Below are 19,988 nucleotides of genomic sequence, written 5' to 3'. Positions count from 1 at the left end.
GCGGTGGGAGGGTGGTGTGGAATGGGTGTTGGCCTCGAGCAGTCAGTCACAGAAACACTGAGCCTGCGCTCCGTCTATCGAGCGCGGCTGACAATTCGAGCTAGGCCCGATTAGGTCGATAGCGCCAAGGTCGCTCCCAAGGATCTGCGCAGAGTTCGACAACAACCTCACCAGGCCAACACCGACCTGAAAAAGCTGACGATCCGAGCGAACGCCGGCGGCGGCAACGACAGTCGCGGTCACAGGCAGAAAACACTCGTCAAACACCGCGTTCCACCGATTTCGGGATGTCTTCGCCAGCAGCCCTTCCAATGTGCTAACCGGCTGCAACGCAGATCACCCACCGAGCCGTCTGCTCAATTGGCGGGGTGGAGGCTGCTGCTGCTTCGACCCCGTCCTGCTGCTGAAACAAGGGTCGGATTGGCTGGAGCAGCGCAGATCACAGCAACTATTTCCTGCTAACGCTCCCTCCGCTTCGGCCCGCACGACTTCATTTCTGCGCTGGTTCGAATGCGGCCGTTCTGCACGTCACGAGGTAGGAGTCGCGAGCGAAATGATCGCCAGCGCCCTATCAGTGAGACCGATAAGCCTGGATTATCCCGGTGTATCAGAAGACACTCTGCTACATCAGGCCCGGCAAGAGCCAGGCGGTCGCTGCTGAGGATCGTCTGCAGCAAGGCAATTGGAAGCTCGCGGGTGGTACCCAGGTACTTCGACTCCACCGCATCATCACCAAGCAGCCGTCTCGTAGTCAGCGTCAGACGGCTGCCAGCCCACACGCCTTCCTGCAAGACTAATCGCACAATCCTCCGCAGCTCCACGAAGGATGAGGCTTGTACGGCTTGTTCATGCTTACTGGCGAAAGTGTATGCCACAGCTGCCGCATGGGTGGTCATACCGATCTTTGCCGACTTGTATACTGCTGCCAGCATGCCGGCTTGTATGTGGTTGTTTCCACGTCAACCCTGCTTGATCATTCACTGCCAGCTGCACCTCAATTTCTGGCCTCGAAGCTACCAGGCTTCCACTTTCCATATACAGGCAATCCTGGACGGCCGTACATCACGGCATTTCTCACACCATTGAGATCGGCACACGTTGCATGGACCGACCTCTTCACCTACTTTGACTGCTACCCATATCTTCCACAGCGTCTGGCCTATCCCAAGAATCCACTTCAAGCCGCCGTACTCTGTCGAGGATATCAACGACTCGCTTACTGTTCTCCCGCTTGGCTTCTTCCTGTAGCCTCCACGTCTCCTGCAGGACATCCAGCATGAATGGCCGGATCGGTGTCTTCTTGCCTTTCCGATAGTCGTAAAGCACGCAATCCTCGACCACCCGCGCTGCAGGTCGTTGATGCAACTCGGAGAGGATGAGCACGTGCAGGTCAAAAGTGTCTGTACCCTCCACCGGCTGCTTTGCGAGTTTGTGGTATATGGTAACGTGGTCGGGGTATTGCATTGGCTGGGACGCATCTGTCAGTGACACCTTCTCTGCAAGTCTTCTCGGACATATCTAGCGTCCGATTGTGACACTTACGAACTTGAATTCCGTGGTGATCTTCCTCAGAATGAGCCCTTCGCCTTTGGGCGTCCACAGGCCTCGCCATGCATCTGCATTCTCTGGGTCGATGTACTTCGAATAATTCGATGCCCATCCTATCCGGCCGGTCTCCGCGTATCGATTGTAGACAACTACAACCCCCCAAATCAATATCCACTCCTTCCCAAAAGCATCCTCTCATCCCTTACCATTATTCACATGACCCTACAACCCACCAAAAGAAGAACACTTAGCCAACCTTCTCCGATCTCATCTCAACAAAACCCATCCATCCACAACAACAACCCCGAAAGAAGCATCGCGATATATCTTACCATAGAATCCTGCTCCCCCCACACCACCGGCAACCGAAACATACTCCTCCTCTCCCGCGCCGTCAAAAACCCTTCACTCCCCGCGACCAGTTCCCTCCAGTCTTTCGCGATCGCTGTTAGGATCTTGCCGGCTTCGTGGATTTGGGGGGTTGTGAGCCCGAAGGTTATGCAGTGCCCGATGCGGTGCTTGACTTCGGAGAGCCAGCGGGGGGAGAGGGATTGCGTTGCTGGTTGGGGAGGGACGGTCGAGGAGGAGGAGAGGAGGCGCGTTGTGGTTAGGCGGGTAGGGGCATGGTGGAGGGTTGTTATTGTTGTTGTTGCTCGCTGGAGGGCGAGGGGACCTCCTCTTTGCATTCTTCTCCTCGCTGTAAGTGTTGTGAGTGAGTCGCTTAGATGCTAGCAGAGAATCGCGTGCGCGTGTTGAGTTTCGTTCCTGCGGATGTGCGGGGCAAGTATTCAACGGGGGGCCGATTTCCGAGTTCCTTGACTCCGTCATCGAATGCTCATCCATCAACATTAGATCTCTCAATACAGTACCTCAATCACTCCTCATTTCAAGTTCCATGAACCTTTGAGAGAGGGTCGTAGCCAGTAAATCCAAACTCGGACTGCATCTCAAAAACCAACAATGACAACCACACCGCTCCGCCACGAAGTCATCCGCATCTACAAAGGTACATACATATATCCAACACCACAACCCATTCCCCATTCCCCATTCCCCAAAACACATCAAAACACTCATTAACCAAGTCTCTCACCACAGAACTCCTCTACCTCGGCCGCGAATACCCTCTCGGCTACGACTACTTCCGCCCGCGCCTCCACAAAGCCTTCAAAGCCAAGTCGAATCTCCAAAACGAGGATGAGATTCGAAAGGGCATTGCGCAGGCAGAGTATGTGAAGAAAGGTACGCGAACTTCTCCATCGTGAAATTGTCATTCGTTCGTGCTGACGTAGATCTGTTTCTATAGAGATTGAAGCTCTGTAAGTTGTGTCCTGCTTTGCCTTCCTACAAACATATTCCCATTCCAAGGGAACTGGTATCTCTTGAACTCCCCATCCGTGCTAACGCCGTTGTCTCTCTGCAAAGGTACTACCTCAAGCGGTATCGGGCGCTGAAACAGCGATATGACAGCAATTGAGATCTTTACTCAACGCCGGGGCGCCATAAATTCATCGTGGCTCACTCCTCCACGGCGACCTTAGTCCCCCACCAGGCGCCAATCTCGAGACATTCACCTGTCAAGCCACCTTTGCTGGGATCCAGCAGACTCGACATCATGTTCGCCCACCAATGGCTCCATTCCTCGGCGTTTTTGCCGCTGGCTTCTTTCAAGATTGGCTCCATGCTTTCGATCATCTGGAGGAAGGTCATTAGAGCAGTCTGTCGAAGGGCGGCCTGTTCTGCTGTCAAGACGTATTCTCCATTCTTGACGCCTTGGTCTCGGGATCCGGTCGACATGGGCGAATCGTGGCCATTGCTGAGAGGGCGCTTTTGTTGGGAGGCTTTTCGCTCCCAGCGAAGCTCTCCAAGAGGGACGGCTATCCGTCGTTGGCCATGATCGATCAGGTCCGCCTCCTGGAGCATTACTTGGGCGATTCGGACACAAGGCGTCGGATGGAGCTTCCTTCGGTCCAGGGCTTCTGTGATCCATTGGCTCACTTTGTAGATGAATTTGTTTTGAGCAGGGACGAAAGGATGGCCGGGCGCGAGGGCGAATGTCCCAGTCTCCTCTGCAACCTCCTGGACCTTGGGGTTTTTCGAAGGCGGCGGTGGCGTGTCAGGCATCAGAGATCTTATCGCATGATCTGAATCCCATACTTCCATCACACCTCCCTCTCGGACGAGTCGGATGCAGTCCAGCAGAATCTTCTCCGACACAGGGCCCATGGTGAGCACGAGGCTGAGGTCCTTCATCATCACCATGTCGAATTCGCCGTCATCGAAGGGCCAAGGCGTTTTCCGCAGATCGTGCTGCACGAATTTCCATTTGATGCCCTGCTTGTTCAGATTGGGTGCCAAGGGAGCGATATCCATGCCGACAAACTCGACATCGGTATAACCTTTCTCGACAAAGTAATCGTGGCACATCGCACTCCAGTATCCACTGCCACAACCAACTTCAAGGACTCTCTTTGGTGCTTCGTTGTCCCATTTGGGCGAGCACACAGGGCGGCCGAACGCGGTGACCGATAGCAGTGTCCTCAGGTTTTGTCGTTGGGTTTCAGCCAGATCGCAAGGCAACGGATAAGGCACGTCTCTCAGATATCTGCGACCATGCCGTAGTTCGAATGGATTGCTTAATAGTTCATGTTCCTGTTGTTCCGATAATGTGCGCTGCATCTTTGGTTGTGATGGCAGCGGTAGTGATGTCGCACTCGATCCGGTCGCAGCCCGCGCGACCAAGTCCTCCATGATGGTAGTGTTCGACAAGCCAGGTACTTCTCCCCAAGAACATTTTCTCGAGTACCGCAGTGTAGCCGGAGGCGACGTCGAACCCTGACTCGTTTTCGAGCCGCGCGATGTCGTGCGTTCAAGCCGCTGCTCCTCCTCTGACGATTGACGCAGCTGTTGACGTTGCTGCTGCAATTCGCGACGCTGCTGCGCGAGTTGAGCGAGACGAGCCTCAGTATACGCAGCCTGCCCGGTCGAACGAGGATAGTTGTAAGCGTAGATCAGGCCGTCCATCTTTATGTATACACCTCGCTGCGCTATCCGATGGAATCCCTCCCCACGTGGGTCGGCACAGGCTAAGCTCTCGTGCTCGCGCCTTTTTCGCGGCGGCGGCTGCAGTTTAATCAGTTTCTTGGCCGCGACGGATCGCGCGTAACGAGGAGTCTATTGCTCGGCATTCTTGTTCATGGCTTGGGTGACGAATTGGCGTGGGCGAAGAGATATTGACTGCCGGTCGGAAGCGGGTCACTGACGGGATAGTGATGGGGGAGCAAGTGGTGTGCAGAGTGGGATGTGGGAGCGAGGGAATTAAAGAACCACACGCATTGCAGTGCTGGGGAATTGATCGAGTTTCAAGATTTCACATTCAGGGTTTGTGCTTGCACTGCGGTTGCGTGTGAGTAGGAGCTGCCCTTTTGGCGCGACACAAGCCGTAGTCATCGAGTCGGTTAAGAGGCAAGCAATCTTGATGACTTTACTCGCCCGCCGGGACAAGCATTCCGCCAGTAGGATGAATAGAGCAGGAGCCAATGAGAGGAACGGGATGCCGTTTCAGAAGAGGTCGGCCATCGCTGTCGACGCGGTTTGGGGTGTCTCGCCGCCGCCACAGCAATTCGGGCGGTCGATGAGAGGCGCTGCTAGAGGGAGGCGATGGAGCAGCTGCACCCGTGACTGCTGCTTTGGAGAGGGCGATTGCCGAGTCGTGGCTAGATTGGGACGGAAGGCTGGGTTTTCAGCTGGTCTCGATGCGTACAGCCATCTCGAATGTGCACTGCGGAGGTTTGGGACGATGACTTCGAGCTGAGTCGTCGCGCCACATGATCAAAGTGTAGTATATTCAGATGTATAGGAGTATGACGCGTCTGTCAGATTTGAGCGTGCGTGTGAAAGTCGTCTTGTGAAGCGATTCTTTGGAAGGAAGGTTCATTTTGTCTTCGGAGTTCGTTCAATTGACAACATCTGGTTCGACATCACGTGATTCGAGCTTGGCGGGACGAGCTCAAGAACGACCACTTTGCGCTACCACCTCCAAACGCCGTCAACACATCACTCCCGCCGTCCACTCCAGCTCCATTCGACGCTACAGTTCCTCCAGCAGACACTGCATACCACGACGGCATCACTACCGTGCCTCGACGAGCGCAATTCGCCGACTCCGACCGCCCTCCGTCATAACCTCGAACGCGCCCCAATCCTCATTCGACTAGCCAACTGGGACGGGGAGCGCAAGCAAGAGCCGGGCGAAGAAATCCACAACCGTCTTGCGACAGGCCATATTCTTTCGTTCATGAGTCGCGGGGAGGGCGCCCATGTACAGGAGAAGACGAGTGCGCCGGCCAGAACCTCCTCCTCCCTAAGACACACCGCGCGCATCCTTGGACCACGCCCATCGAGCCCGAGACAGGCAGCACAAGCGCTCGCTCCCGCCAGCCCACCGTCATCTGGTGATGGCCGATGGTTTCAACCGGTTCAATACCGGAGGGCAGTATTACTACCAGAATCACAACTCGCAGCATCCGCGCAACCAGCTGCACCACCGGACGGGCTCGCCCATTGGCAATAGCAGAGGCCTCTTCCAACCCAACGCCGACACCCCCTCGCCGAATCGATCGCCCGGCGCCAACTCGCCCGCCCACAATCCCTACAGCATGTACAACAACCAAAACCACCGGCAAAACCATGGCCTTCTAAACGGCGGGGCAACCCACCACAACTTCCAGCCGCAGGTCAATCTGAACAAGGCTTTCCAGAGCCAGACGCATGGGCATCAGGGACACCACCTCAACAACCATGACCATAGCGGGTTGGGAAGCCACGGCGCCAACTTCGGCAACCACCAGCACACGATTTCCGCGAGCACGCTGTCAAACAACACTCCCCACTTCACACCTGCGCACCTTCAAAATGGCACTCCCGAAACCACGAACTCGCTGGGCAAGCCACCCAATGAGCACTACGCCGAACAGTTGAGGGAATACCAGAAGTTGAGGATGGCAGAGCACAAACCACACTTCTACGCTCGAACTACTTCCTCGGTGAGTAGACAGGTGGCCAACTCTCAATCCTCGAACAATCAGCAGAACTCAGGCGACGAGAATGGCGACCGGCGGCGCATAGCTGATCCAGAAGAGGACATGGGTACATGGAATGCAATGGATCTGTGTGGCCAAGGTCTACGAGGGATGGCGCCAGCGCTATTCAGACACTATCCAAAGCTACGGAAGATCTACCTCAACTGGAACAAGCTGCCCACCATACCACCACAAATTGGGCAGATGCGCTATCTTACGGTTCTGGACTTGTCGATGAACCAACTGGATTACCTGCCACCGGAAATCGGCATGCTCACGAATTTGAAGAGGTTGCTACTGTTCGACAACCGACTAGAAGATCTTCCCTTCGAGATGGGCTCACTGTTCCAACTGGAAATGCTTGGTCTTGAAGGAAACCCCATGCGGCAGGACTACAAGGATCGGCTTGTGGAACATGGCCCGCAGGAACTGATCAGATACCTGCGCGAACAAGCTCCAAGTAAGTGCAAATTTCAACCTTGACAAAATTACTGCTAATCGCGGATCACAGGATCCACGCCGCCCATGGACCGCGAATGGATACCTCTTACCGAGGAGAGGACAGGAGCAACGCCTGCAGATACCTTCACAGTACTGAGCTGGAACATCTTGTGCGATCGAGCGGCAACCGCAGCCATGTATGGTTACACGCCATCGGAAGCGCTCGCCTGGCAGCATAGACGAGATATGATCTTCGAAGAAATGACGGGCAGGAACGCCGACATCATGTGTTTGCAAGAAATGGACATTGAGAACTTCAACGAGTTCTTCCGACCGAATCTGGCGTCCGCGGGTTACAAGGGAATATTCTTCCCCAAGTCACGAGCGCAGACGATGGGCGAGAAGGAATCGAGGAATGTGGATGGATGCGCCATCTTCTTCAAAAACACCAAATACATCCAGCTCGACAAGAAGCAGATCGTCTACTCGAGGGAAGCGATTCAACGACCGGACATGAAGGGTGAACACGACGTGTACAACCGCGTGATGCCGAGAGATCATATCGCTGTGGTTGCTTTCTTGGAGAACAGGCAGACTGGCTCGAGGCTGATCGTGGCAAATACCCATCTTACTTGGGAACCTTGGCACAGTGATATCAAGATTGTTCAAGTTGCCATTCTGATGGAGGCACTGGTGAAGATAGGAGACGAGTGGGCTCAACTACCGCCATGCAAAGACAAGGAACTCTTCAAGTACGCGAACGAAGACAGCGCCGAAGATGTGGAAGAGATCAAGCCCGATCATGCGCCTTCGATGAAGTACGACGACTCGCGGGACATCCCACTGGTTGTCTGCGGGGACTTCAACTCCACCCGCGACTCAGGTGTGCACGAGTTGATAACACAGGGATCTCTCTCCAACTCGCACGTCGAGCTCGGCAACCAAAAGTACGGAGACTTCACACGACACGGCATGAACCACCCATTCAGTCTCAAGAGCGCCTACAGCCATATCAACGAGCTGCCTTTCACGAACTACACGCCGGACTTCCGCAAGGTCATCGATTGGGTCTTCTACTCAACCAACTCGGTCCAAGTCAACGGCCTTCTCGGCGAAGTCGACCCCGAGTACATGCGCCGAGTCCCCGGCTGGCCGAACCACTACTTCCCCAGCGACCACTTGCCATTGATGATGGAGTTTGGGATCAAGGAGCGGAAAGACCGAAAAGCGGTCACAGCGGAGGCGGATTTCGGATCGAGGCGCGAGAGTCGGAATTGATTGACTTTTAACCTGGAGTTGTCACGGAGCGTGTGTCTCGCGTTTACGGAATTACTCTTATGATCTTACTTGCTTTTGGGCGGGTGTGCGAGGGCCAGGGTGGGAGTCGTGTGACTTGTGTGGTTGAAAACGCAACAAACAACACGTGTACAGAAGTAAGCGGGAGAAAGGGGAACAATATTCTGGGGGGTTTTGGGTGGCGAAACCGGGAGGGCGTTCTTTTACTGTGTCTGATTTTCACGACCGTGTGTGCTGGTGTGTTTTTTCTTCTGCTACTTGTATTGTTTTTTTGCCGTGCGTGTGTTTTTTACTTCCCTCCCAGGCAAAGCAGGCAAGAAAGCGCTTCTTTGAAAATTCTCGAATGGGTGTTTCTGTGGATGTTGTTGTTGTTGGTGGTGTCGTGATGATGAGTCGGTGCTACTGACGCTGGAAAATGTACATCCATTCAGGGGTTCAGCGAACCATCATCCGCTCGGGATTTTGTGGTTTGGAGCGTTTGTATAACTGGGTCTTTGGTTTTGACGAGTAGTGTATCAGTTACTAAGAGATGTATCGATGGGTGTGATGTTTGAGTATAAGGGGTTTTCGATTGAGGTGGTTGTGTGCGCTTGGTTGATAGCCCCTGGATTTGATGTTTGGATGAGGATACGCTAGTGGAGCTTGGCGGTTGGGTGAGTGAGTGAGTGGTTTGGGGGATGCGATGGTGGATGGGGAATGCTGCAACACGAGTAGTGAGTGTATAAGTCGCTAAGCGAAGTATCGATGAGCATGAGGGTTAGGTACGCATATGATTGAAACGATTCTGAGCTTGGTCGATAGCCCCTGGAAATTTATCGCGTAGTTCGCAAGTTGAGCTTAACGGTTAGGTGAGTGAATGGTGTGCAGAATTAGACATACAGAACGCTACAGGTATCGCTCAGGAACACAATGACCGGGAAGTACATACAGAACGCTGCACGCAGAACGCAACCACCGACCCTGAGTCCTCAACCAGCCCCAGCAACCCGTTGGTTTGTAACCCAACCCCACGCAAAACCCACAAGCGGGATATGTATGTAAGGGCTCAGGCTGCTCAGGGGTCAGGGTACGATCCCATAGGAAGCCAATACCCTCCAGGTCTTTTCACAAATATTATGTCCCGGCCCATCTTGCTGTGGTCATCCTGTATCCACCCTTCCGGCATAAACAGCATAAAGGATTTGACAAGATCCCGCCGTCCGGAAGGGGCCAACGCCGTGGTGACATTGGAAAACAATCGAAACACGTCGCGGTCGTAGAAGTCCACGTAGCGGAAGGCCGCCAGTAACTCGTAATACAGGCCGGCTGATTGGACGGCGTGGAGGAACGGTTCGATGTGTGACTCGAGTTGACGGAGTTCTTCGAGACTGCCTGGGTCGCGTTTGCTGATCTCCCCTCGCGCGAGCTCCTGCATCTTGGAAACAAGGTACTGCCAGTCCTGCTGGAGTTCTTCGGGGGACCGCTGGCGAGGAAGTTGGTAGTTGGTGTCTGTGGCAACAATTCGTTCGAAAAGTTCCCTTCGAGCTGGGTCATCTTGGTCTGACATCTTGGGTATGCCTAAGGTTGGTTGTTCGGAGAAGAAGCTGGTGATCGTGATTGTGGAGAAGGTCGACGTTCTTCAATTGGTTTGGGTAAGGTTTAAGGTCAGTCATGAAGAAGGACAGACTTTGACTATATATACGCTGCTCTGTCATGTTTGCTTTCGAGTTTGATCACTCACACGTCGCCCGTACGTGACAGTCACAAATATATCGTAATTGAGTGTGATCCTCTACAACGAGAACGCCATGTTCGGAACGACATACACAACGTTTGCTTAAGCTTGAAACCAATGGCACCCTGCAAATATCATGAAGGACTTAGTCCCAACCCACTCTACCACAGCCTATCGCCCCCCTTCGTTGGATGGCCCCTGAGGATAGGTAGGAAAACTCCCCGTAGGATACCTTCCCAAAGCACAGAAACCCTTCACACCGGGCATCGTGACGAGTATTCCCGGCCCTCGACCGCTTTTACTCTCGTAATCCTGCTCCCAGTCCGCCGGCATGAACATCAAGAACTGATTGACGAGATCCCGATGCCCCTCATCGGCGAACTTGGTGATGACTGTCTTGAAAAGCTGATAATTGTTGGCGGAATCGCCGTTCCACTCTCGGAAGGCCGCCAAGAGATGGGGGAAACATGTTGGCTGAGGCTGCGGCGCTGAGGAAGGGGTTGCCTTGCTGTTGGAGCTGATAGAGGTCCGATAGGAGACCGCCGTGGTCTGCGATCCTCATTCGTGCGAGCTCCACAAGTTGAGCCAGCGCGCAGCTCCAGTCCTCGATGCCGACTTCGGGGAACTGCTGGGACGCTACGTGTGGAGGTGGGTATATGGTGCTCGGGCGTCGATATGGCTGACTGTCCGACATCTTGGATCTTGTTCTGGCTGGAGAGTCACGTTGTGATAAAGTCGGTGCTAAACTGTTCTGGTATTGTTCTGGAGAGTGAGAAAGGAAGATGGTATGATAAAGTGCATTCTTGTATTTATATGCTGCTCTGCTGGGTTTGCTTCTTGGTCACCTGTGGCTAGTATGTGACAGTCGCAAATATATCACAATTGAGTGTGATTCCTCTTGGTCACGTCGATGAAGGATTATTGGCATTGCTAGTTGCCAGTAGCGATAACATGTTCTGCTCTATCTCTGGCTCGCTTAGAAGATATGATGGTTCGACGACAGTTTGATTTCGCGCTAAATCCACTAGCTAGCTCAAGCTCCGCGTGAGTGAATGACAAGTAGAACGCTACACCCCGAACGCTGCAATCAGAATGTGCTCACAGTACATAGAACGCTGCACGCATAGCACGACTCTCACATACGATACAAAATTCAGAATTCAATCTCAAACGCATCCCAAGCTAAGCAACTCGCACTCGCCTATCTGGGAGACCTCAAATCTCCTAAAGCCTTCCAAATTCAACGAACTGCCCTCCCGGCGCCTTCACAAATATGACGCGCTCCCCCGTGTTCGTACGCTCATTTTTGACTTCCCAATCCGCCGGTATGAAAAACAAGAACTGATCCACAAGAGCCTCATGGCCCTCGCTGGCGAGTCCACGGATGATCCGGTGAAAGACATCTGGCTTCTGGAGATGGCCATAAAAGTACTCTCCGGCGATGTGAAAGAAGTCCTGGAACAGGTTGACAGCTATGAGGCCTTCGAGGAAGGTATGTGAGCGCTGCAGGAGTGTGGCGAGTTGGTCCTGGTTGGGTGGATCGGCCGCTGAGATGCTGAACTTGGCGAGGGCGTCGGCGATAGCGTCGACGTTGGGCGGCGGGTTGGGCTGTTGAGATTGGTTTGTGGTGTTGGAGCTGCTGGAGGCCTGGTTGCTCGACATTCTGAGGCTGTTGCGAGTTGGGTTGTGTGGGAAAAGGATGATGGTTGATTTTGCGAGTTTGAGGAGAGAGATAGGATATGAAGCTGTAATGTTTTCTGGTATATATATGCTGGTATGTCTAGTTTGCTCTCAGGCGCATGGTCTTTGTGTTGCTTGCTGGTATGAGATTGTCTAGACTACAGTCGTATCTACTGGAATGTTAATAAAGGGTTGCTTTCACAGCGCTATCAGGTTTGCTCGCAGGTTTGATAGCGCACATGGCCCTGGTCGACAACAGTTTGATTGAACTCTAAAATCCACTAAAGCTAGCTTAGGCTCCGCGTGAGTGAATGTCAGCTTGAACGCAACAGAGAACGGAAAAGCACACAGCATGCAACGTGCCAAACACTATACACAGAATTCAGACCCATTTGAAAGCGCTTAGATTTCAAAAACATCAAATCAGACGGCGACCAGACCATAGCACCAGAGTCTGGTCCTACTCGTCTTCACACTCCTCGATCCAATCATCCCACTCGATCGCGGGAGCCCCGGGGTCAGGAAACCTTCCAATCATCCTGCACTTAAAATCAGGAGACTGTAAAATGTACTCCTGACCCTTGTTCGGAAGTGGCACATGGCGCGTCCGCCAGCCCGTAGGCATGAACAATAGCAGGGGTTCGATCAGGTCCGAGCGGTCCGCTTTGGCAATATCGCCGATAACTCTCATGTAGAACTTCTTCTGATCATGATGGAGTGTGTTGTAGTCGCTACCGGCCGACCGAAAGTTGTTGGAGGAATTGAAGGCGGCGTTCAAGGGAGCGCCACCGTCGGGACGAGTGTCCATGTACTTGATGTACTCGAGCGGGAGTGAGGTATTCGAGGATTTGGAGATTTTCAGTAGGGATTCAGCTGCTGAAATGGTTTTCTTTGGTTGCTGCGATTGTTGAGGGGGCTTGGTGGTGGTGGGAAAAGGTCGAGAGTTCTGATTTTGTGACATTGTCGAGGCGTTTGGAGGTTGACTATTATGTGAGAAGACTGGCTTTCGTGAAGTACGGCGAGGAATCTGATTTTATACGATGCATGGCCAGTTTGCTGTCGGACTCCAGGGAGGATCTCATGATGCTCGTTTGCAACAGAGCTCGTGTTTCCTATGGTCATGTTAATAGAGGATTGCTAGCAGCAGTGGTTGCTAGTGTTCATACGCTGGTCTGTCCCGTTTGCTTGCAAGTCTGGTCGTGCACGATTACAGTCTTTACTAGGATCATATGTTGAGATAGCCATGTGACAACCGTTTGATTGATCTCTAGATCGACTAGGTCTGACTTGAGCTCGGAACGAATGCCATTAGATTACATGTATGCAACGCTCGAAAAGCAGCACGCAGAACGCAACTTCCAGAACGAATCTATAGACGTTCAAGTAAAGCAAAACCATATCAGAACATTAAAATACCTGCACCCAAAGCTCAATCCGAGTCCACAATGTCCTCAGCTGGTGGAGGAGGAAACTCTCCGAAGACAAACCAGCCATCTGGAGGCACATTAACGAGCACGATACGCTGCCCAGCCCTGCCAGTCCCTGGTACAGCCCGCCAGTCCGCAGGCATGAACATTTCCACGCGGTTGACGAGATCTCGACGATTGAGCTCGCCGAGATGGCCGACAACATCTTGGAATAACTCTTGGGTGGTGAATTGGCGGCGGCTGTGTGATTCCATACGTCCAATGAACAAGTCGAGCATGCTGACCGTCTCGAGGGCCCCGAGGAAGTTTTGTGCGTTTTGGAGGAGGCCGTATTGTTCAGCAGGTGTTATTGAGGGTTGCGATTCAACCCGGATTTGGGCCAGTGCATTGGCAGCACGGTCTCTGCGAGTGCTGTCGGCCTGCCCATTGGGTTGTTGAGGTGGATTCGTGCCGTTGGTATGCCCGTTCGGTTGTTGAGGTAGATTCGTACCGTTGGTCTGCCCGTTCAGTTGGCGAGGTTGATTCGTGCCGTTGGTCTGTCTGTTCGTTTGGCGAGGTTGATTTGTGCCATTAGCGCCCGAGAGGCCGTTGTTCTGCCCATTCGGTTGTTGAGGTGGATTGGCCTCGTTACCGCTTCCAGACCTTCGGGGTAGTTGGGGAAAGTGTGGCATCGTAAAGGTATGTTCAAGTTCGATTCGTTTGACGGTGGTAAGTAGAGCGATTAAGAACTTGTAGCAGTGCTTCTTTCGACATTTTTATACAGTGCCTACTCGGTTTGCTTTCAAGTTTGACAGTGCACATGCCCCTACTCGAATGGAAACGTTTTGGAAATGGTTATGTAAACCCGCCTTCGTTGATTGCTAAATCCACTATACAACAAGCCGCAGATCGAAGTGACGACAAACAAGAATGCAACAAGTAGAACGCAGCAGCCGGAATGAAGCAAAGGTTCAGGTAAGAGGCAACTTGAACTCAACAACCACAACGCAGCACCAAGCCTCACCCCGAAAGGGGCATAAGCCAGACCACCAAACTGCGCAAAAGACTTCAAAGCCAGATGGCGGCACGTTAACACGCACCACGCGCAGCCCACCATACGCGTTCGGACTCGGAAATTCCATTTCCCATCCAGGCGGCATAAAGTCTCTCAACTCCGTGATCAGGCCGCTCTTATCGTTGGGGGCGAACAGCTCGAGGAGGGCTTTAAACATCTCGGCAGTGTTGCTTGTACCGTTAACCCTGCCCGCAATGATTCGTAAGGCGGGTCTGCGCAGTTCGGCGATCGTAATTGCCCTTATCAAGGATTCTGCGATTTCCGAGCGGCGGCCAAGTTCATCGTCGTCAGGTTGGCTCGCCCCTTCGTAGCTCAACCGAACCAGTTCGTCCACAGCGCCGCTATTTCTAAAGCCATCGACAGGCTCGGTATCTTGAGAGGGATCATACGTAGAATCCCCAAGTAAAGGCGACATCGTGAGGTATGTTCAAGTTCGATTCGTTTGACGGTGGTAAGCAGACGGCGGTAAGTAGTGCGATTGATGACATGTAGCACTGCTGCTTTCGACATTGTTATACAGTGCCTCGCTGGTTTGCTTTCAAGTTTGATGGTCCTCATGTCGTTGATATCTGACCGTCGCAAACGGCTCGCAGACAGTGAGCACATGCTTCCTTTTGCTCACGTCGAGGGAGCGGGTCATGTAGTATTGATGCTTGTTGGTATCTTCACCCTACTCTGTCCCTTGGTGTTCAATGTTGATGGTCCTCATGTTGCTGATATCTGACAGTCGCGAACGGCTTGCGTACAGTGGACACCTGGGTCCTTTCGGTCACGCCGAGGGAGCGGGTCATGTAGCGTTGATGCTTGCTGGTATCATTACCCTACTCTATTCGTTTGCGTTGAAATCCGAAGATACCCGTATCGTTCATGTCTGACAGTCGCAAACGAGTCGCACATAGTGACCTCGTGCGCCTGTTGGGTCACGTCCATCCCGGGCCACGTAGCGTTGATGCTTCCAAGTATTTATACGTTGCTCTATATTTGCTTTGGACTTTCAAAGTGCTCATGTTTAACGTTCATGACCGTAGTAATTGCAATCGTGATTGGGAACGTGGTATGACCAGTTTGAGTAATCGCTTAAATCCACTAGTCCCGCTTGCACGTGGCTGCCAAGCTTCAAGTGAATGACAGCTAGAACGCTGCAGGAGAACGCTGCAGGAGAACGCCAAATGTCCAACGCAATGACCAAAATCCAAGAACCAGAACACAGCATCTAAAAATTAACCTCCAGAATGGAACGCGCATAAACCAGTCGGAATCGTGAACATGGGCCAAACGCTCCAACCTTGTCAAAGTGACAGCTCTCCACCAATCTCGAAATCCGAGCCCGTTTAGCTATCAGCCAGTGCTGGGCCGAACTCCCCAATAAACATTATGGATCCGTCATTCGAAACCATCTTCAAATTTAGTTTGCCTTGAGCCTTGAAGTCAGTGAGTGACGAAAAGTTCGTCTTCCACCCCGCCGGCATGAACTTCGAAAAATGGACGATGAGCGCCAAGTCATGTTCCTCGGCAAACTTGGTGAAGACCTTCCAGAACAGTTGTTCTGCATTCTGACGTCTGTCGTCGTCGATGCGTTCGAGCTCTTCGGTGACTTTGGCCTCTGCAACTTGTTTGACACCATCGATTTGTTTGACCATATTGTTGCGTGTGACCTCATCGATGCGCTTGACCTCTTCCTTGCGCTTAACCTCCTTGGTACGTTTGGCCGCTTCGGCGCCTTTGGCGGTTTCGATGTCGTTGAGCTCTTCGATGCGACTTTCGTATTTGATGCGTTTGTCGTTGTACTCTTGCAAGGCTGCCACGAGGAATGGTACCAAACCCTCTTTCTCGACGCGAGGGACGAACAGTTTGGCTTCCTCCTTGAGGCCGTCGATCACCGGGCCATGGGAGTCTTCCGCGAGTGCTGACACCGACTCTTTCGCGAGATCCTCCAGAAGTGGAAAGACTGCGCGCGGGTCGGTCTCGGAGACGGAGCTTGCAGGAGTGGGAGATGACTGATTCTGAGACATTCTGAGGTTAACTGTTTAGTGGAACCTGTGGGATAAGATGGGTGTGGAGTGATTTCGAGGTTGGCTCAGTTTGGGTTTGGCAAAGTTGAGAGTGTCGATGGAGGACAAGAGAAAGTCGTGCTGCCCTCTGATATATACGCGCTCGGCTAATGTTAGCTACCAAGTTCGATGATCCAAGATCTTGGTCTGCTGGCAGTTGCAACTCACATGTCGTGAGCGCACGCCTCCTCCTCATCACGTCGACAGTGCTAAGAGCAAGTAACAATCAATCGCCGTCTTCGTCCCTGGGCATGTTGACGCCAAGCGCTCTCATCAAATTCCCGGCCGGGCCTGCCATACCAGCCTGGCCCTTGAAAGACTCCAGCATGTTCTTCGCCAAGTCTAAGTCGACGTCGTTGTAGTCTTCATCGTCTGAGCTGAGCTCTCCATCACCAGGCCCAACATCATCATCATCTTCGTCACCGTCGTCGAAGCGCACACTCTTCTTAACCACAGCGTTGGACTGCGCGCCTGGTGGCCGTTCTGGGCCAAAGAAGGGCTTCGTAGTAGCTTCAGATTTTGAAGTCTTTGCCGTGGCGGGTCCCTTTCCCTTGCCTTGGACTTTCGACTCCCCCGTGCCATTGAGGACGAGAGCACCGTGGCCTTTGAGCTCCTTCTCCATCAACTCCATGACCTTCTGCAACTGCTCTTCATCGTCGAAGTCACTGGCATCCTCGTCATCCTGTAAAGCAAGTTTGCGCGCCTCCTCTAACAAGCCACTGGCCTTGACATGATCCTCCGACATCGTGCGCGTCTCATTCATGGACTTTTCGAATTCCATTTCATCCGCTGCAGATGTGTCCACTTTTTCTTTGTCCTCATCGGCATCGTCATCGCCACTCTCATCATCGTCGTCGTCATCCAAATCGTCCACGCCATCCGCGCCAGCCTCATCATCTTCAAGAAAATCTTGAAATCGAGAGACCATCTTCCTCAAGTTCTCTTGTGCGCCTTGATCGCCAAAACCTCCATCGTTTGCATTCTTTTTCGATCCACCTTTACCGGAAAGTTCATTCTCAAAGTCGTTGTAGTCGATGTCGAGCCACTTTTCATCATCCTGAGTCTTTGGCCAAGCAGCAATCTCCTCGTCCGAGGGTAATGTTTCGTCGCCGCTCTCAAGATCTTCCAGAAGCAGCTTAATGGCTTGGACACTTCGTTTGTCCTGGTTCTGCGGGTCTGCAACGAGCATCTCAAAACCACATGTCAGCTTCATGCCGATCGCGACCTTCTCATCTTGCATGCGCGGGATGACAGCCGTCCACGCCGGTGGCGGGTCGAAGACTTGACTTCGAAGTTGAGCGTATCCAACTTTTGTGAACTTGACACTGATTGTGACGAAGTCCTCAGGAGAGAAGGAGAGTGTCGAGAGATCTTTCGTGTTCAGCGGCTTTAGACTGACGGGATCTCGAAGATAGAATGACTCAGTGGCTGGGGAAATGAACGCTGGACTGCGGTGAAGAATGTATGCCAGTCTTCTTGGTATTGTGATGAGAGCGTGGTGGAATGAAGAGGAGATAGCGGAAGGATACTCCCGTAGTCTGTAGAATGCCTCCTTCTCGATTGCTGGCTCAATAAGGAGCTTGTCCTGGTCTTGGCGGATCAAGGTAAGAGCCTCTTGGACAGCCAGGTTGCGCGATGCTTCAGGTCCCATAGGAACGATCTTGAGATGTCCCTCGTTGAGCCAGACACGACTCTCGGCAACGTCTGGGTTGAGCCACTTTGGCAGCGAGTTGGCAGCTTCTATGAGGAGGAACTCGCCATCGGTATCGTAGACGCGGATCCAAGCATCTCGAAACCGTTTGCTGATCTCGACAAGGAGAAAGACGATGATCCATTCGTCTGCGACTGAGTCGCCAAAGTCTGTTCGCCCTCGAAGATGTGGCGGCGTTTGCGAGGGTCCGTTTGCAGGCCTCGAGTTATCAGGCTTTGACAGGTCGAGCTTTGGGTGTACAGTGAGCTCAAAACCATCTCGTTGCCAGATGTAGTCCTTCAAGTGCTTCTTCTTGAGATCGTTGACGGCTTTCAGTATCTCGTTGAGTCGATTGCGAACGGCGATGGTGTTGTTCAATTTCTGGTCGACGACGTAGATTATGTATTCCACACAGTCATCCGGTAGGCGTTTGGGAAAGCCATCAAAGCCTTCACCAAACCACTTCAGACCGTCGTCTGGAGGTTGATCATCCATGTTGTCGTGTTCTTGGCAGCAGAAGTTTATGACAGAACAAGACGTGAAGTGGATGGCAAATTAGAGTTTGGCGCTAGCGCCGATCGGCATTACTTAGGCGCAGATGCCGATGTTTACTTTTGACAACAAAAGACGCACCAAGACGTGTACGAACTTATCCAAGCATTCACTCTGCGACAAAAGACACGCCGGACGCGCGCATGTCGAAGACTAACACACCACAATAGCGTGCGACTCTGCCAATATGGCCCACTACATCGACACACCAGGAACCGAGCGCGCCGGCCATACCTTCATCAGTCCCAGCAAGAACGAGCCCGATTTTTCCTTCGTGCAGCCCTTTCAGTCACCTTCGAAGAATGCGGCGCAAGACCTCCGCAATCAGATGCGAGGTTTACCCGGCCATCCACAACCCACTCGAACACCGCGACCGAGGACCGCTCTTGTCGACAAGCGCAACCCCGGAGGGAAGCAAGAGTTTACCCCATTGCTGAAGAGCGCGAAGCGTAACCAGTTGATGCAACAGAGCATCCTCGAAGAGAAGGAGAACACTGCGACAGGTGACCTGCGAACTCCATTCGGTCTGCGCCAAAGTTACGGCAGCAAAGCTACGCCTGGTCCTCCCGTGAGCAGTTCCATGCTTGATGATGAGACTGGAAGTTCAGCAGACAGAGATCGCACACCTATTGCTCCTCAGGTCGGGAGCTCATCCATGATCGACTCGACACCGATACCGCAACTACCGAACAACCACAAAGGCGGTGTCTTGGACCAAGGGAACGTCCTTACTTTGCGAGATCAAGAGGCGAAGCTCGATCAGATACAGAAAGACAATTTCGGCTTGAAGCTCAAGATCCACTTCTTGGAGGAAGCACTGCGGAAGAACGGCAACGAATTTCACCAGCAGACACTGAAGGAGAATGTGGACCTAAAGACAAATAAGGCAGAGCTCGAGATTGATATCAAGAAGCAGCGCAAGAGGCTTCAAGAGGCAGAGCGGCAACTAGAAGAATACCGGATATCGTTGAAACAGTACCAGGAGAACATCAAGAAGCGGCATACCAGTGAACGCGATCGCGAAGAGTTTGAACGTCTGCAAAGGATGGCGGACGAATCGCAGAAAATTGCCGACGAGCGCGAACAGGAGCTTGACGATATGCGCACAAAGCTGGATCGTGCTGAGCAATTGCAAGCTGACGACGACGAACTGCAGCGATTGAAGGACGAATTGCAGGATCTGGAGCAAGACGTCCGTGACCGTGACCGCCAGCTCGATGAGAAGGACGCGCAGATGGAAGACCTGCAGGAGAAGCTTCAGAGTGCCGAGCAAGCAGAGGGTGGTTCGGAAGAGCTGCAGCGTCTAAAAGACGAGATTCAGGACCTCGAGCATGATCTGCGGGACCGAGACAACCAAATCGATGAGAAAGACGAGAAGCTGGAGAGCTTGAGGGATCAACTGAAAGCTGCGAAGGCGGGCGACGAGAATGTCGCACATATGCAGCAAGACATGG

At 52.9% G+C, this 19,988-nt stretch overlaps 11 protein-coding genes across 11 annotated transcripts; 1 reads left to right on the top strand and 10 right to left on the bottom strand.

The window, feature by feature from the left end:
* Positions 1-1,116: 1,116 nt before the first annotated feature.
* On the bottom strand, positions 1,117-2,599 carry M409DRAFT_64707 (uncharacterized protein; the record flags this gene model as incomplete). The annotated part of the gene is made up of 5 exons (XM_033816195.1): positions 1,117-1,467; positions 1,543-1,697; positions 1,755-1,770; positions 1,881-2,107; positions 2,563-2,599. The coding sequence occupies 5 exons, from the start codon at positions 2,597-2,599 to the stop codon at positions 1,117-1,119; spliced, it is 786 nt and encodes a 261-aa protein (XP_033670535.1).
* A 467-nt stretch (positions 2,600-3,066) lies between these two features.
* On the bottom strand, positions 3,067-4,227 carry M409DRAFT_64706 (uncharacterized protein; the record flags this gene model as incomplete). The annotated part of the gene is made up of 1 exon (XM_033816194.1): positions 3,067-4,227. One exon carries the CDS (start codon positions 4,225-4,227, stop codon positions 3,067-3,069), a length of 1,161 nt encoding a protein of 386 aa, XP_033670534.1.
* Positions 4,228-6,206: 1,979 nt separating this feature from the next.
* M409DRAFT_64705 (uncharacterized protein) lies at positions 6,207-8,348 on the top strand (the record flags this gene model as incomplete). The annotated part of the gene is made up of 2 exons (XM_033816193.1): positions 6,207-7,089; positions 7,141-8,348. The coding sequence occupies 2 exons, from the start codon at positions 6,207-6,209 to the stop codon at positions 8,346-8,348; spliced, it is 2,091 nt and encodes a 696-aa protein (XP_033670533.1).
* A 1,072-nt stretch (positions 8,349-9,420) lies between these two features.
* On the bottom strand, positions 9,421-9,912 carry M409DRAFT_20055 (uncharacterized protein; the record flags this gene model as incomplete). The annotated part of the gene is made up of 1 exon (XM_033805210.1): positions 9,421-9,912. One exon carries the CDS (start codon positions 9,910-9,912, stop codon positions 9,421-9,423), a length of 492 nt encoding a protein of 163 aa, XP_033670532.1.
* Positions 9,913-10,450: 538 nt separating this feature from the next.
* On the bottom strand, positions 10,451-10,774 carry M409DRAFT_52162 (uncharacterized protein; the record flags this gene model as incomplete). Its single annotated transcript, XM_033812007.1, has 1 exon — positions 10,451-10,774. The coding sequence occupies one exon, from the start codon at positions 10,772-10,774 to the stop codon at positions 10,451-10,453; it is 324 nt and encodes a 107-aa protein (XP_033670531.1).
* Positions 10,775-11,304: 530 nt separating this feature from the next.
* On the bottom strand, positions 11,305-11,742 carry M409DRAFT_52161 (uncharacterized protein; the record flags this gene model as incomplete). Its single annotated transcript, XM_033812006.1, has 1 exon — positions 11,305-11,742. The coding sequence occupies one exon, from the start codon at positions 11,740-11,742 to the stop codon at positions 11,305-11,307; it is 438 nt and encodes a 145-aa protein (XP_033670530.1).
* Positions 11,743-12,220: 478 nt separating this feature from the next.
* Positions 12,221-12,721, bottom strand: M409DRAFT_20053 (uncharacterized protein; the record flags this gene model as incomplete). Its single annotated transcript, XM_033805209.1, has 1 exon — positions 12,221-12,721. One exon carries the CDS (start codon positions 12,719-12,721, stop codon positions 12,221-12,223), a length of 501 nt encoding a protein of 166 aa, XP_033670529.1.
* Positions 12,722-13,189: 468 nt separating this feature from the next.
* M409DRAFT_52159 (uncharacterized protein) lies at positions 13,190-13,858 on the bottom strand (the record flags this gene model as incomplete). The annotated part of the gene is made up of 1 exon (XM_033812005.1): positions 13,190-13,858. The coding sequence occupies one exon, from the start codon at positions 13,856-13,858 to the stop codon at positions 13,190-13,192; it is 669 nt and encodes a 222-aa protein (XP_033670528.1).
* A 279-nt stretch (positions 13,859-14,137) lies between these two features.
* On the bottom strand, positions 14,138-14,656 carry M409DRAFT_52158 (uncharacterized protein; the record flags this gene model as incomplete). The annotated part of the gene is made up of 1 exon (XM_033812004.1): positions 14,138-14,656. The coding sequence occupies one exon, from the start codon at positions 14,654-14,656 to the stop codon at positions 14,138-14,140; it is 519 nt and encodes a 172-aa protein (XP_033670527.1).
* A 916-nt stretch (positions 14,657-15,572) lies between these two features.
* M409DRAFT_20051 (uncharacterized protein) lies at positions 15,573-16,253 on the bottom strand (the record flags this gene model as incomplete). Its single annotated transcript, XM_033805208.1, has 1 exon — positions 15,573-16,253. One exon carries the CDS (start codon positions 16,251-16,253, stop codon positions 15,573-15,575), a length of 681 nt encoding a protein of 226 aa, XP_033670526.1.
* A 265-nt stretch (positions 16,254-16,518) lies between these two features.
* Positions 16,519-18,477, bottom strand: M409DRAFT_20050 (uncharacterized protein; the record flags this gene model as incomplete). Its single annotated transcript, XM_033805207.1, has 1 exon — positions 16,519-18,477. One exon carries the CDS (start codon positions 18,475-18,477, stop codon positions 16,519-16,521), a length of 1,959 nt encoding a protein of 652 aa, XP_033670525.1.
* Between the last annotated feature and the right edge of the window lie 1,511 nt (positions 18,478-19,988).

This window comes from Zasmidium cellare (assembly GCF_010093935.1).
Source record: "Zasmidium cellare ATCC 36951 unplaced genomic scaffold M409scaffold_9, whole genome shotgun sequence".
NCBI classification, from domain to species: domain Eukaryota; kingdom Fungi; phylum Ascomycota; class Dothideomycetes; order Mycosphaerellales; family Mycosphaerellaceae; genus Zasmidium; species Zasmidium cellare.
Note: the sequence above shows the minus strand (reverse complement) of the source record. Positions and strands in the feature narration are given on the sequence as shown.